Here is a 13,971-nt window from a genome sequence, read left to right as displayed (position 1 = left end):
GAGGGGGTTAGTGAGCAATGAGGTGGTTGGTGAGTAGTGAGGGGGTTGGTGAGAGTTTTGCTGAGCGTTGAGGGAGGTTGGTGAGTGGTGAGGGGGTTGGTGAGTGGTGAGGGGTGTTGGTGAGCAGTGAGTGGGTTGGTGAGGGGTTTGGTGAGTGTTGAGGGGGTTGGGGAGCTGTGAGGGGGTTGTTGAGGGGTTTCGTGAGCTGTGAGGGTGTGTGTGAGAGGTGAGAGGATTGGTGAGTGGTGACAGTGTTGGTGAGCAGTGATGGGGTTGGTGAGTGGTGAGAGTGTTGGTGAGCCTTGAAGGGGTTGGTGAGAGGTGAGAGGGTTGGTGAGCGGTGGGGTTGGTGATGGGTTTGGTGAGCAGTGAGGGGGTTGGTGAGGGGGTTGGTGAGTGGTGAGGGGGTTGGTGAGGGGGTTGATGAGTTTGTGAGGGTGTTGGTGAGCGGTGAGGAGGTTGGTGAGTGGTGGGGTTTGTGATGGGTTGGTGAGCAGTGAGGGGGTTGGTGAGGGGGTTGGTGAGTGGTGAGGGTGTTGGTGAGGGGGTTGGTGAGTTTGTGAGGGGGTTGGTGAGCGGTGAAGGGGTTGGTGAGCGGTGAGAGTTTTGGTGAGCGTTGAGGGGGTTAGTGAGCAATGAGGTGGTTGGTGAGTGGTGAGGGGGTTGGTGAGGGGAATGGTAAGTGGCGAGGGGTTGGTGAGTGGTGAGGGGGTGGTGAGTGGTGAGAGGGTTGGTGAGCGGTGAGAGTTTTGGTGAGCGTTGAGGGGGTTAGTGAGCAATGAGGTGGTTGGTGAGTGGTGAGGGGGTTGGTGAGGGGAATGGTGAGTGGTGAGAGGTTGGTGAGTGGTGAGGGGGTTGGTGAGTGGTGAGAGGGTTGGTGAGCGGTGAGAGTTTTGCTGAGCGTTGAGGGAGGTTGGTGAGTGGTCAGGGGGTTGGTGAGTGGTGAGGGGGGTTGGTGAGCAGTGAGTGGGTTGGTGAGGGTGTTGGTGAGTGTTGAGGGGGTTGGGGAGCTGTGAGGGGGTTGTTGAGGGGTTTCGTGAGCTGTGAGGGTGTGTGTGAGAGGTGAGAGGATTGGTGAGTGGTGACAGTGTTGGTGAGCAGTGATGGGGTTGGTGAGTGGTGAGGGTGTTGGTGAGCCTTGAAGGGGTTGGTGAGAGGTGAGAGGGTTGGTGAGCGGTGAGAGGGTTGGTGAGCAGTGAGGGAGTTGTAGAGTGGTGGGGGGATGTGCAGTGAGGGAGTTGGTGACCGATGAGAGGCTTGGTGAGAGGTGAGGGGATTGGTGAGTGGTGAAGGGGGTTGGTGAGCAGTGAGGGGGTTGCTGAATGGTGAAGGGGTTAGTGGTGAGGGGGTTGGTGAGTGGTGAGTGGGTTGGTGAGTGTTGAGGGGGTTGGTGAGCAGTGAGGGGGTTGGTGAGCAGTGAAGGGAGTTGTTGAGTGGTAAGGGGGTGAGTAGTGAAGGGGTTGGTGAGTGGTGAGTGGGTTGGTGAATGGTGAGGGGGTTGGAGAGTAGTGAGGGGGTTGGTGAGTGTTGAGTGGTTTGGTGAGCAGTGAGGCGGTTGGTGAGGGGGTTGTTGAGTGATGAGGGGGTTGGTGAGCAGTGAGGGGGTTGGTGAGCAGTGAAGGGAGTTGGTGAGTGGTAAGGGGGTGAGTAGTGAAGGGGTTGGTGAGTGGTGAGTGGGTTGGTGAATGGTGAGGGGGTTGGAGAGTAGTGAGGGGGTTGGTGAGTGTTGAGTGGTTTGGTGAGCAGTGAGGCGGTTGGTGAGGGGGTTGTTGAGCGATGAGGGGGTTGGTGAGCAGTGAGGGTTGGTGAGCAGTGAAGGGAGTTGGTGAGTGGTAAGGGGGTGAGTAGTGAAGGGGTTGGTGAGTGGTGAGTGGGTTGGTGAATGGTGAGGGGGTTGGAGAGTAGTGAGGGGGTTGGTGAGCAGTGAGGGGTTTGGTGAGCAGTGAGGGGGTTGGTAAGTAGTGAGGGGGTTGGTGAGCAGTATGCGGGTTGGTGAGCAGTGATGTGGTGGTAAGGGGGTTGGTGAGTGGTGAGATGGTTGGTGAGGGGGTTGGTGAGCGGTGAGGGGGTTGGTGACTGGTGGGGGGGTTGTTGAGCAGTGAGGGGATTGGTGAAGGGTTTGGTGAGTGGTGAAGGGTTTGGGGAGCTGTGAGGGGATTGGTGACGGGGTTGGTGAGCGGTGAGAGGGTTGGTGAGCGGTGACATGGTTGGTGAGCAGTGAGAGGGTGGGTTAGTGGTGAGGGGGTTGGTGAGCTGTAAGGGGGTTGGTGAGAGGTGAGAGGGTTGGTGAGCATTGAGGGGGTTGTTGAGCGGTGAGGTGATGAGCGGTGAGGGGCTTGGTGAGTGGTGAGGGAATTGGTGAGTGGTGAGGGTGGTTGGTGAGCAGTGAGTGGGTTGGTGATTGGTGATGTTGTTGAGCCATGACGGGGTTGGTGATGGTGGGGGGGGGTAGGTGAGCAGTGAGTGGGTGAGTAGTGAGGGGGCTTGGTGAGTGGTGAGTAGGTTGGCGAGTGGTGAGGGTGTTGGAGAGGAGTGAGGGGGTTGGTGAGCAGTGAGCGGGTTGGGGAGGGGGTTGGCGAGCGGAGAGGGGGTTGGTGAGCAATGAGGGTGTTGGTAAGTGGTGAGGGGGTTGGTGAGTGATGAGGGGGTGAGTAGTGAGGGGTTTGGTGAGTGGTGAGCAGGTTGGTGAGCGGTAAGGGGGTTGGTGAGCGGTGAGGGGGTTGGTGAGCCTTGAGCGGGTTGGTGAGGGGGTTGGTGAGCAGTGAGTAGGTTGGTGAGCAGTGAGGGGGTTGGTGAGCAGTGAGGGCGTGATTAGTGAGTGGGTTGGTGAGCAGTGAGGGCATTGGAGAGTAGTGAGGGGCTTGGTGAGCTATGAGGCAGTTGTTGAGGGGTTTGGTGAGTGGTGAGGGGGTTGTTGAGGGGTTTGGTGAGCAGTGAGGATGTTGGTGAGCAGTGAGGGGATTGGTGAACAGTAATGGGGTTAGTGAACAGTGAAGGGTTTGGTGAGCGGTGAGGGGGCTGGTGAGCGGTGAGGGGGCTGGTGAATGGTAAGGGGGTGAGTAGTGAGGGGTTTGGTGAGGGGATTGGTGAGTGGTGAGGGGTTTGGTGAGCGGGGAGGGGGTTGGTGAGGGAGTTGGTGAGCGGTGAGGGGTTTGGTGAGCGGTGAGGAGGTGAGTAGTGAGGGGGTGAGTGGTGAGCGGGTTGGTGAGTGGTGAGGGGTTTGGTGAGCAGTGAGGGGATTGGTGAATAGTCAGGAGGTTGGTGAGTGGTGAGGGGGTTGGTGAGGATGTTGGTGAGTGTTGAGGGGGTTGGTGAATGGTGAGCAGGTCGGTGAGCGGTGAGGGGTTGGTGAGCAGTATGTCGGTTGGTGAGCGGTGAGGGGGTTGGTGAGCGGTGAGGGTGTTGGTTAGTGGTGAGGGGGTTGGTGAGCGTGAGAGGGTTGTTGAGGGGGTTGGTGAGTGGTGAGGGTGTTGGTGAGCAGTGAGGGGGTTGGTGAGCGGTGAGAGGGTTGGTGAGCGGTGAGATTGTTGGTGAGCGGGGAGGGGGTTGGTGAGTGGTTGGGGGGTTGGTGAGTAGGGAGTGGGTTGGCGAGGGGGTTGGTGTGTGGTGAGGGGGTTGGAGAGCTGTGAGGGGTTTGTTGAGTGGGTTATTGAGTGGTGAGGGGGTTGGTGAGAGATGGGAGGCTTGGTGAGTGGTGAGAGGTTTGGTGAGCAGTGAGGGGTTTGGTGAGCGGTGAGGGCTTGGTGAGCGGTGAGAGGGTTGATGAGTAATGAGGGTGTTGGTGAGCGATGGGGTTGGTGGGCGGTGAAGGGGTTGGTGAGCGGTGAAGGGGTTGGTGAGCAGTGAGGGGGTTTGTTGAGCGGTGAAGGGGTTGGTGAGTGGTGAGCTCTGTTGGTGAGCAGTAGGGGGTTGGTGAGCAGTGAGGGGATGAGCGGTGAGGGGCTTGGTGAATGGTGAGGGGTTTGTTGAGTGGTGATTTTGGTGAGCCGTGACGGGGTTGGTGAGCAGTGAGGGGGTTGGTGAGCAGTGAGTGGGTGAGTAGTGAGGAGGTTGGTGAACGGTGGGGGGGGTTGGTGACAGGTGAGCAGGTTGGTGAAGGGGTTGGCAAGTGGTGAGGGCGTTGGTGAGCAATGAGGGGGTTGGTGAGCGGTGAGGGGGTGAGTAGTGAGGGGTTTGGTGAGTGGTAAGCAGGTTGGTGAGCAGTGAGGGGCTTGGTGAGAGGGTTGGTGAGCGCTGAGGGTGTTGGTGAGCGCTGAGCGGGTTGGTTAGGGATTTGGCGAGCGGTGAGGGGGTTGGCGAGCGTTGAGGGTTTTGGTGAGCGGTGCGGGGGTTGGTGTGGGGGTTGGTGAGTGGTGAGGGGGTTGGTGAGCAGTGAAGGAGTGAGTAGTGAGGGGATTGGTGAGTGGTGAGCAGGTTGTTGAGCGGTGAGGGGGTTGGCGAGTAGTGAGGGGATTGATGAGGGGGTTGGTGAGCAGTGAGGGGGTTGTTGAGCAGTAAGGGGGTTGGTCAGCAGTAACAGGTTGAGTAGTCAGGGGATTGGTGAGTGGTGAGCTGATTGGTGAGCTGTGAGGGGGTTGGAGAGTAGTGAGGGGGTTGGCGAGCAGTGAGTGGGTTGGTGAGTATTGAGGAGGTTGATGAGCAGTGAGGGGATTGGTGAACGGTGAGGGGGTTGGTGAGCGGTGGGATTGGTAATGGGTTTGGTGAGCAGTGAGGGGGTTGGTGAGGGGGTTGGTTAGTGGTGAGGGGGTTGGTGAGGGGGTTGATGAGTTTGTGAGGGGGCTGGTGAGCAGTGAGGGGGTTGGTGAGTGGTGGGGTTGGTGATGGGTTTGGTGAGCAGTGAGGGGGTTGGTGAGGGGGTTGGTGAGTGGTGAGGGGGTTGGTGAGTGGGTTGGTGAGTTTGTGAGGGGGTTGGTGAGCGGTGAAGGGGTTGGTGAGCACTGAGGTGGTTGGTGTGTGGTGAGGGGGTTGGTGAGGGGAATGGTAAGTGGCGAGGGGTTGGTGAGTGGTGAGGGGGTGGTGAGTGGTGAGAGGGTTGGTGAGCGGTGAGAGTTTTGGTGAGCGTTGAGGGGGTTGGTGAGCAGTGAGGGGGTTAGTGAGCAATGAGGTGGTTGGTGAGTGGTGAGGGGGTTGGTGAGAGTTTTGCTGAGCGTTGAGAGAGGTTGGTGAGTGGTGAGGGGGTTGGTGAGTGGTGAGGGGTGTTGGTGAGCAGTGAGTGGGTTGGTGAGGGGGTTGGTGAGTGTTGAGGGGGTTGGGAAGCTGTGAGGGGGTTGTTGAGGGGTTTTGTGAGCTGTGAGGGTGTGTGTGAGAGGTAAGAGGATTGGTGAGTGGTGACAGTGTTGGTGAGCAGTGATGGGGTTGGTGAGTGTGTTGGTGAGCCTTGAAGGGGTTGGTGAGAGGTGAGAGGGTTGGTGAGCGGTGGGGTTGGTGATGGGTTTGGTGAGCAGTGAGGGGGTTGGTGAGGGGGTTGGTGAGTGGTGAGGGGGTTGGTGAGGGGGTTGATGAGTTTGTGAGGGTGTTGGTGAGCGGTGAGGAGGTTGGTGAGTGGTGGGGTTTGTGATGGGTTTGGTGAGCAGTGAGGGGGTTGGTGAGGGGGTTGGTGAGTGGTGAGGGGATTGGTAAGTGGGTTGGTGAGTTTGTGAGGGGGTTGGTGAGCGGTGAAGGGGTTGGTGAGCAATGAGGTGGTTGGTGTGTGGTGAGGGGGTTGGTGAGGAGAATGGTAAGTGGCAAGGGGTTGGTGAGTGGTGAGGGGGTGGTGAGTGGTGAGAGGGTTGGTGAGCGGTGAGAGTTTTGGTGAGCGTTGAGGGGGTTGGTGAGCAGTGAGGGGGTTAGTGAGCAATGAGGTGGTTGGTGAGTGGTGAGGGGGTTGGTGAGAGTTTTGCTGAGCGTTGAGGGAGGTTGGTGAGTGGTGAGGGGGTTGGTGAGTGGTGAGGGGTGTTGGTGAGCAGTGAGTGGGTTGGTGAGGGGGTTGGTGAGTGTTGAGGGGGTTGGGGAGCTGTGAGGGGGTTGTTGAGGGGTTTCGTGAGCTGTGAGGGTGTGTGTGAGAGGTGAGAGGATTGGTGAGTGGTGACAGTGTTGGTGAGCAGTGATGGGGTTGATGAGTGTGTTGGTGAGCCTTGAAGGGGTTGGTGAGAGGTGAGAGGGTTGGTGAGCGGTGGGGTTGGTCATGGGTTTGGTGAGCAGTGAGGGGGTTGGTGAGGGGGTTGGTGAGTGGTGAGGGGGTTGGTGAGGGGGTTGATGAGTTTGTGAGGGGGTTGGTGAGCAGTGAGGAGGTTGGTGAGTGGTGGGGTTTGTGATGGGTTTGGTGAGCAGTGAGGGGGTTGGTGAGGGGGTTGGTGAGTGGTGAGGGTGTTGGTGAGGGGGTTGGTGAGTTTGTGAGGGGGTTGGTGAGCGGTGAAGGGGTTGGTGAGCAATGAGGTGGTTGGTGTGTGGTGAGGGGGTTGGTGAGGGGAATGGTAAGTGGCGAGGGGTTGGTGAGTGGTGAGAGGGTTGGTGAGCGGTGAGAGTTTTGGTGAGCGTTGAGGGGGTTAGTGAGCAATGAGGTGGTTGGTGAGTGGTGAGGGGGTTGGTGAGGGGAATGGTGAGTGGTGAGAGGTTAGTGAGTGGTGAGGGGGTTGGTGAGTGGTGAGAGGGTTGGTGAGCGGTGAGAGTTTTGCTGAGCGTTGAGGGAGGTTGGTGAGTGGTGAGGGGGTTGGTGAGTGGTGAGGGGGGTTGGTGAGCAGTGAGTGGGTTGGTGAGGGTGTTGGTGAGTGTTGAGGGGGTTGGGGAGCTGTGAGGGTGTGTGTGAGAGGTGAGAGGATTGGTGAGTGGTGACAGTGTTGGTGAGCAGTGATGGGGTTGGTGAGTGGTGAGGGTGTTGGTGAGCCTTGAAGGGGTTGGTGAGAAGTGAGAGTGTTGGTGAGCGGTGAGAGGGTTGGTGAGCAGTGAGGGGGTTGTAGAGTGGTGGGGGGATGTGCAGTGAGGGGGTTGGTGACCGATGAGAGGCTTGGTGAGAGGTGAGGGGATTGGTGAGTGGTGAAGGGGGTTGGAGAGCAGTGAGGGGGTTGCTGAATGGTGAGGGGGTTAGTGGTGAGGGGGTTGGTGAGTGGTGAGTGGGTTGGTGAGTGTTGAGGGGGTTGGTGAGCAGTGAGGGGGTTGGTGAGCAGTGAAGGGAGTTGGTGAGTGGTAAGGGGGTGAGTAGTGAAGGGGTTGGTGAGTGGTGAGTGAGTTGGTGAATGGTGAGGGGGTTGGAGAGTAGTGAGGGGGTTGGTGAGTGTTGAGTGGTTTGGTGAGCAGTGAGGCGGTTGGTGAGGGGGTTGTTGAGCGATGAGCGGGTTGGTGAACAGTGAGGGGGTTGGTGAGCAGTGAAGGAAGTTGGTGAGTGGTAAGGGTGTGAGTAGTGAAGGGGTTGGTGAGTGGTGAGTGGGTTGGTGAATGGTGAGGGGGTTGGAGAGTAGTGAGGGGATTGGTGAGTGGTGAGTGGTTTGGTGAGCAGTGAGGAGGTTGGTGAGGGGGTTGTTGAGCGGTGAGGGGGTTGGTGAGCAGTGAGGGGTTTGGTGAGCAGTGAGGGGGTTGGTAAGCGGTGTGGGCGTCGGTGAGTGGTGCGGGGGTGAGCGGTGAGGGGGCTAGTGAGCAGTGAGGTTGTTGGTGATCGGTGAGAGGGTTAGTGAGGGAGTTGGTGAGTGATGAGGGAGTGAGGGGTGCTGTCTTTGGTGAGTGGTGAGAGGGTTTGTGAGCAGTGAGGGAGTTGTTGAGCGGTGAGGGGGCATGGTGAACGTTGAGGGGGTAGGTGAGTAGTGAGGGGGTGACTAGTGAGGCTGTTGGTCAGTGGCAAGCGGTTTGGTAATCAGTGAGGGGTTTGGTGAGCGGTCAGGGTGTTGGTCAGCGGTGAGGGTGTTGGTGAGCAGTGAGAGGGTGAGTAGTGAGGGGGTTGGTGATTGGTGAGTGGGTTGGTGAGCGGTGAGGGGATTGGAGAGTAGTGAGGGGCTTGATGAGTGGTGAGGGGTTTGGTGAGCAGGTTGGCGAGCGGTGAGAGGGTTGGTGAGGGTATTCGTGAGCAGTGAGGGTGTTGGTGAATGGTGAGGGTGTTGGTGAGCGGTAAGGGGGTTAGTGAACAGTGAAGGGTTTGGTGAGCCGTGTGGATTTAGTGAGTGATGAGGATGTTGGTGAATGGTGAGGGGGTTGGTGAGCAGTGAGGGTGTTGGTGAGCAGTGAAGGGTTTGGTGAGTGGTGAGGGCATTGGTGAAGGGATTGGTGAGTGGTGAGGGTGGTTGGTGAGCAGTAAGGGGGTTGGTGAGTGGTGAGGGTGTGAGTAGTCAGAGGGTTGGTGAGTGGTGAGTGGGTGGGAGAGCGGTGATGCGGTTGCTGAGCCGTGACGGGGTTGGTGAGCGGTGAGGGGGTTGGTGAGCGGTGAGTGTGTTGATGAGCGGTAAGGGGTTTGGTGACTGGCTGGGGGGTTGGTGAGAAGTGCGTGGGTTGGTGAGGGTGCTGGTGAGTGGTGAGGGTTTTGTGGAGCTGAGAGGGTGTTGGTGACATGGTTGGTGAGCAGTGAGGGGGTTGGTGAGGGGGTTGTTGAGCGGTGAGGGGGTTGGTGAGCAGTGAGGGGGTTGGTGAGCAGTGAGGGGGTTGGTGAGCGGTGAGGGAGTCAGTGAGTGGTGCGGAGGTGAGCGGTGAGGGAGCTAGTGAGGTTGTTGGTGATTGCTGAGAGGGTTAGTGAGGGAGTTGATGAGTGGTGAGGGAGTGAGGGGTGCTGGCTTTGGTGAGTGGTGAGAGGGATTGTGAGCAGTGAGGGGGTTGTTGAGCGGTGAGGGGGTGACTAGTGAGGCTGTTGGTCAGTGGTGAGCGGTTTGGTAAGCAGTGAGGGGTTTGGTGAGCGGTCAGGGTATTGGTTAGCGGAGAGGGTGTTGGTGAGCAGTGAGAGGGTGAGTAGTGAGGGGCTTGGTGAGTGGTGAGGGGTTTGGTGAGCGGTAAGGGGGTTGGTGAACAGTGAAGGGTTTGGTGAGCCGTGTGGATTTGGTGAGTGGTGAGGGTGTTGTGAGCGGTGAGGGGGTTGGTGAGCAGTGAGGGTGTTGGTGAGCAGTGAGGGGGTTGGTGAACAGTGAAGAGCTTGGTGAGCCGTGTGGATTTGGTGAGCAGTGAGGGTGTTGGTGAGCAGTGAGTGGTTTGGTGAGTGGTTAGGGCGTTGGTGAAGGGATCGGTGAGTGGTGATGGGGTTGGTGAGCAGTGAGGGGGTTGGTGAGTGGTTGGGGGGTTGGTGAGCAGTGAGTGGGTTGGCGACCGGCTTGGTGTGTGGTGAGGGGGTTGGAGAGCTGTGAGGGGGTTGTTGAGTGGGTTGGTGAGCGGTGAGGGGGTTGATGAGAGGTGAGAGGTTTGGTGAGCGGTGAGAGGTTTGGTGAGCAGTGAGGGGTTTGGTGAGCGGTGAGGGGTTTGGTGAGCGGTGAGGGTGTTGGTGAGCAGTGAGGGGGGTTGGTGAGCGGTGAAGGTGTTGGTGAGTGGTGAGGGGGTTGGTGAGCATTGAGGGTCTTCGTGAGCGGTGAAGGGGTTGGTGAGCAGTGAGGGGGTTGGTGAGCGGTGAAGGAGTTGGTGAGCAATGAGGGCGTTGGTGAGCGGCGAAGAGTTGGTGAGCAGTGAGGGTGTTGGTGGGCAGTGAGAGAGTTGGTGAGCAGTGAGGGGGTTGGTGAGCAGTGAGGGTGTTGGTGGGCAGTGAGAGGGTTAGTGAGCAGTGAGGGGGTTGGTGGGCAGTGAGGGGGTTGGTGAGCAGTGAGGGGGTTGGTGGGCGGTGAAGGGGTTGGTGGGCAGTGCCGGGGCAAGTGGTGAAGGTTTTTCTTAGTGGATTACTGGGCCAGTTGGTGGATGAGGGTGTGAGGGGAGGTTACACTTGCAGATGCCATTCCATTGAGCCACTCCTGAGTTTGCCTCATTTCTTAGTTTGCTGTCTGTTACCTGACTTGCTGTAGGAACATGGGAGAATGACAAGTTGGTTATTCTGTATGGGGTTGTAAATCCAAGCTGATTTAACCTGCTTTTAAGCATAAATGAAGTTTGGGGTACACATTCCTGGTTGGAATCTCCTAGGGATTATGTCAGGCTCCATATTGGATGGTTTAAGGTGTCCGAATTGCCACTTGAAACAGGTGTTTGGTGCCTGGCAAAACTAAACTGAGTCCTAATATCGGTTCCAGGACATCAGTTGAACTTGGCGTAAAATGGGTAGAGCTTGTGCTTCACATGCCCCAGTGGTTCTGGGTTTGACTGACCTGCGACTCATTATGATGGAGGCAGGAAAATCTCACTCTGACCACCCCACCTCTGATCTCTCCTGTCCATCTAATGCTAACCCTATAGTCCCCTCTCCAACTGTCATTCTCCCCATCACCCTGTCTGTTCAACCCTACAATTTCCCCCTCTGATCATCCCTTCCCCTCCCCCCATTGGGTCCCCTTATCCCTCTAATCCCTTCTCCAACTGTCATTTGACAGCACTAGAACCCCTAGCAGTCATCAGTGAGGATTAATTCTGATAGAAGGTTGTGATAGTATCATTCCCCTGTCTGTGCTCTAGGAGAGCACAGCTTTTCATTAATTCACCAACACTGGGCATGTAGAGATTGCTGGACTAACCCTTTAAATGGAGAGACATTCAAAGTGTTAGTCTAGGAAGTCTGGCCTTGCATTTGAATTAGTTTTTGGTTCTCTTTTTCTCATTTTTTAAATTCAGTGTCTGGAGGGTATCTGCCATATTGATCTCTCCATTTTTTGTTCAAGCCCCCAGCACCCAAGGCAGGTGGTGGGTATCCCAATGGAAATTCTTCTACAGTCATGTTATTTGTAGGTTGAGGAATAGATGGGGGAAGTGAATGGACTTCAAGCATGTCAGAGAGGGTGAATGGAAGACTGCACCAACGTGCCCTTCCCCCCTCAAACACATATACAGAGAACGTCAGACTCCCCCTTAAACAAGAACAGTGCAGGCATAGGGTAGGATTCATGAGGAGGTAGTTACAGTCTTGTCCCGTATGCTGTCTACTTAGTTTGAGGGAAACTGCTGGTGGTTGTGAAATCCATTCAGTTGTGACTTTTATGCTTCAGGGTTGTTACAAAGCTGCTTTGGGACATCAGTCAATCTGCAGTGTTTAGATGTGTCAAGCAGGTCACAGCGCGTAAGTACCTCACTCTCACACTGGAACTGGAAAATGCACAAGAGGCAATGTAGCCTTTCATCTCAATTATCCCAAAGTCTAAGGTATCAGTGATTGTACATATATCAGTGCTCAAATGTCAAAGGATCCATTTCTGCTCAGTTTATAGGGAAATGGTACATCATCGGGATGGCCTCTGATGCACGATGGTTCACTACGAGGAAAGAGAAGTTTACAATGAGCACAATTCTTATGAAACCTGCTGAGAATGACAAAGTCGAGACGGTTTTGACTAAAGTGAGGTACGGTTATAAAACCTGAATATATCCCAATGATGACTCTAGGCAGAACAAGCCAATTGTTAGAATTCTTAAACCAACACTGTTCACTTCCTATGAAAGATATCTACTCGAATTCAGAAATAAATATGTGAATATAAACTCCTGAAAATGCAATTTCAACAAAACAAGAATGAACATTAAGAATTTTCTAGATGTCAGACTGAAATATCTTGACTAATAACAGCATAGTTTACACATTTAGAGACAGGGATGATTGGAGGGTATGAGGAATTGTGATTATGTGCAATTAAGGATGCAGTCTGTCCAACCCAACTCGCTTGCTCAAATCACACAACCTTTAATATCCCACCCAGTCTAATCCCACTCTCCCCCTCACTCCCCGCACACTTCAATATCCCACTCAGTCTAATCCCATTCTCCCCCTCACTCCCTGCAAACTTCAATATCCCACCCAGTCTAATCCCACTCTCCCCCTCACTTCCCACAAACTTTAATATCCCACCCAGTCTAATCCCACTCTCCCCCTCACTCCCCGCACAATTCAATATCCCACCCAGTCTAATCCCACTCTCCCCCTCACTCCCCGCAGCCTTTAATATCCCACCCATTCTAATCCCACTCTCCCCCTCACTCCCCGCACACTTTAATATCCCATCCAGTCTAATCCCACTATCCCCCTCACTTCCTGCGCACTTTAATACCCCACCTAGTCTAATCCCACTCTCCCCATCTCTCCCTGCACCGTTTAATATCCCATCCAATCTAATCTCATTCTGCCCCTCATTTCCCACACACTTAAATACCCCACTCAGTCTAATCCCATTCTCCCTCTCACTTCCCACACCCTTTACATAGAAACATAAAAACTAGGATCAGGAGTAGGCCATTCGGCCCTTCGAGCCTGCTCCACCAGTCATTATGATCATGGCTGATCATCCAACTAAATAACTTGCTCCCGTTTTCTCCCCATAGCCTTTGGTCCCTTTCGCCCCAAGAGCTATATCTAACTCCTTCTTAAAAACATACAATGTTTTGGTCTCAACTACTTTCTGTGGTAACGAATTCCACAGGCTCACCACTCTCTGGGTGAAGAAATTTCTCCTCATCTCAGAGTTAAATGATCTACTCCAGATCCTCAGACTGTGACCCCTGGTTCTGGACTCCCCCACCATTGGGAATATCCTTCCTGCATCTACCCCATCTAGTCCTGTTAGAATTTTATAGGCTTCTATGGGATCCCCCCTCATTCTTCTGAACTCCAGCGAATATAATCCTAATCGACTCAATCTCTCCTCATATGTCAGTCCCGCCATCCCAGAAATCAGTTGGGTAAACCTTCGCTGCACTCTCTCTATAGCAAGTACATCCTTCCTCAGATAAGGAGACCAAAACTACACACAATATTCCAGGTGTGGTCTCACAAAGGCCCTGTATAATTGCAGCAAGATAACCTTGTTCCTGTACTCGAATCCTCTGGCTATGAAGGCCAACATACCATTTGCCTTCTTTACCACCTGCTGCACTTGCATGCTTACCTTCAGCAAATGGTGTACAAAGACACCCAGGTCTTGTTGCACATTCCCCTCTCTCAATTTATAGCCATTCAGATAATAATCTGCCTGCCTGTTTTTGCTACCAAAGTGGATAACCTTACATTTATCCACATTATACTGCATCTGCCATGCATTTGCCCACTCAGCTTGTCCAAATCACACTGAAGCATCTCTGCATCCTCCTCACAGCTCACCCTCCCACCCAGCTTTGTGTCATCTGCAAATTTGGAGATATTACATTTAACTACCTCATCTAAGTCATTAATATATATTGTAAATAACTGGGGTCCCAGCACCTATCCCTGCGGCACCCCACTAGTCACTGCCTGCCATTCGAAAAATGACCCGTTTATCCTTACTCTTTGTTTCCAGTCTGCCAATCAGTTTTCTATCCAACTCAATACACTACCCCTAATCCCATGCGCTTTATTTTTACATGCCAATCTCTTATGTGGGACTTTGATGAAAGCCTTCTGAAAGTCCAAATAAACCGCATCCGCTGGCTCCCCCTCATCAACTATACTAGTTACATCCTCAAAAAATTCCAGTAAATTTGTCGAGCATGATTTTCCTTTCATAGATCCATGCTATCTCTGTCCGATTTTGCCACTGTTTTCCATGTTTAATATCCCACCCAGTCTAATCCCACTGCCCCCTCACTCCCCACACTCTTTAATATCCCACCCAGTCCAAGCCCATTCTCTTGTTCACTCCTGATTCCCTTTAAGTCTAGTCCCACTCTCCCATACACACCCTGCATTCTTTAATATCTCACCCAGTCTAACCCCACTCTCTTGTTCACTCCTTATCCCTTTTAATATTCCGCCCAGTCTAATCCCACTCTCCCATACACTCCCCACATCCTTTAATATCTCACCCAGTCTAATCCCACTCTTCTGTTCACTCCTTATACCTTTTAATATCCCACCCAGTCCAATCTCATTCTCCTGTTCACTCATTATTCTTTTTAATATCCCACCCAGTCTAATCACATTCTCCTATT

At 54.5% G+C, this 13,971-nt stretch overlaps 1 protein-coding gene across 1 annotated transcript in view; it reads left to right on the top strand.

Annotated features, from left to right (window-relative positions):
- Positions 1 to 13,971, top strand: part of LOC121281252 (lipocalin-like) — a 39,453-nt gene that overhangs the window by 14,055 nt on the left and 11,427 nt on the right. The window contains exon 2 of the mRNA XM_041194087.1: positions 11,276 to 11,415. Within this exon, the coding sequence (XP_041050021.1) occupies positions 11,276 to 11,415 (140 nt within the window). The remainder of the gene's footprint in view (positions 1 to 11,275; positions 11,416 to 13,971) is intronic.

Source organism: Carcharodon carcharias, chromosome 8 (assembly GCF_017639515.1).
Source record: "Carcharodon carcharias isolate sCarCar2 chromosome 8, sCarCar2.pri, whole genome shotgun sequence".
Classification (NCBI taxonomy): Eukaryota; Metazoa; Chordata; class Chondrichthyes; order Lamniformes; family Lamnidae; genus Carcharodon; species Carcharodon carcharias.
Note: the sequence above shows the minus strand (reverse complement) of the source record. Positions and strands in the feature narration are given on the sequence as shown.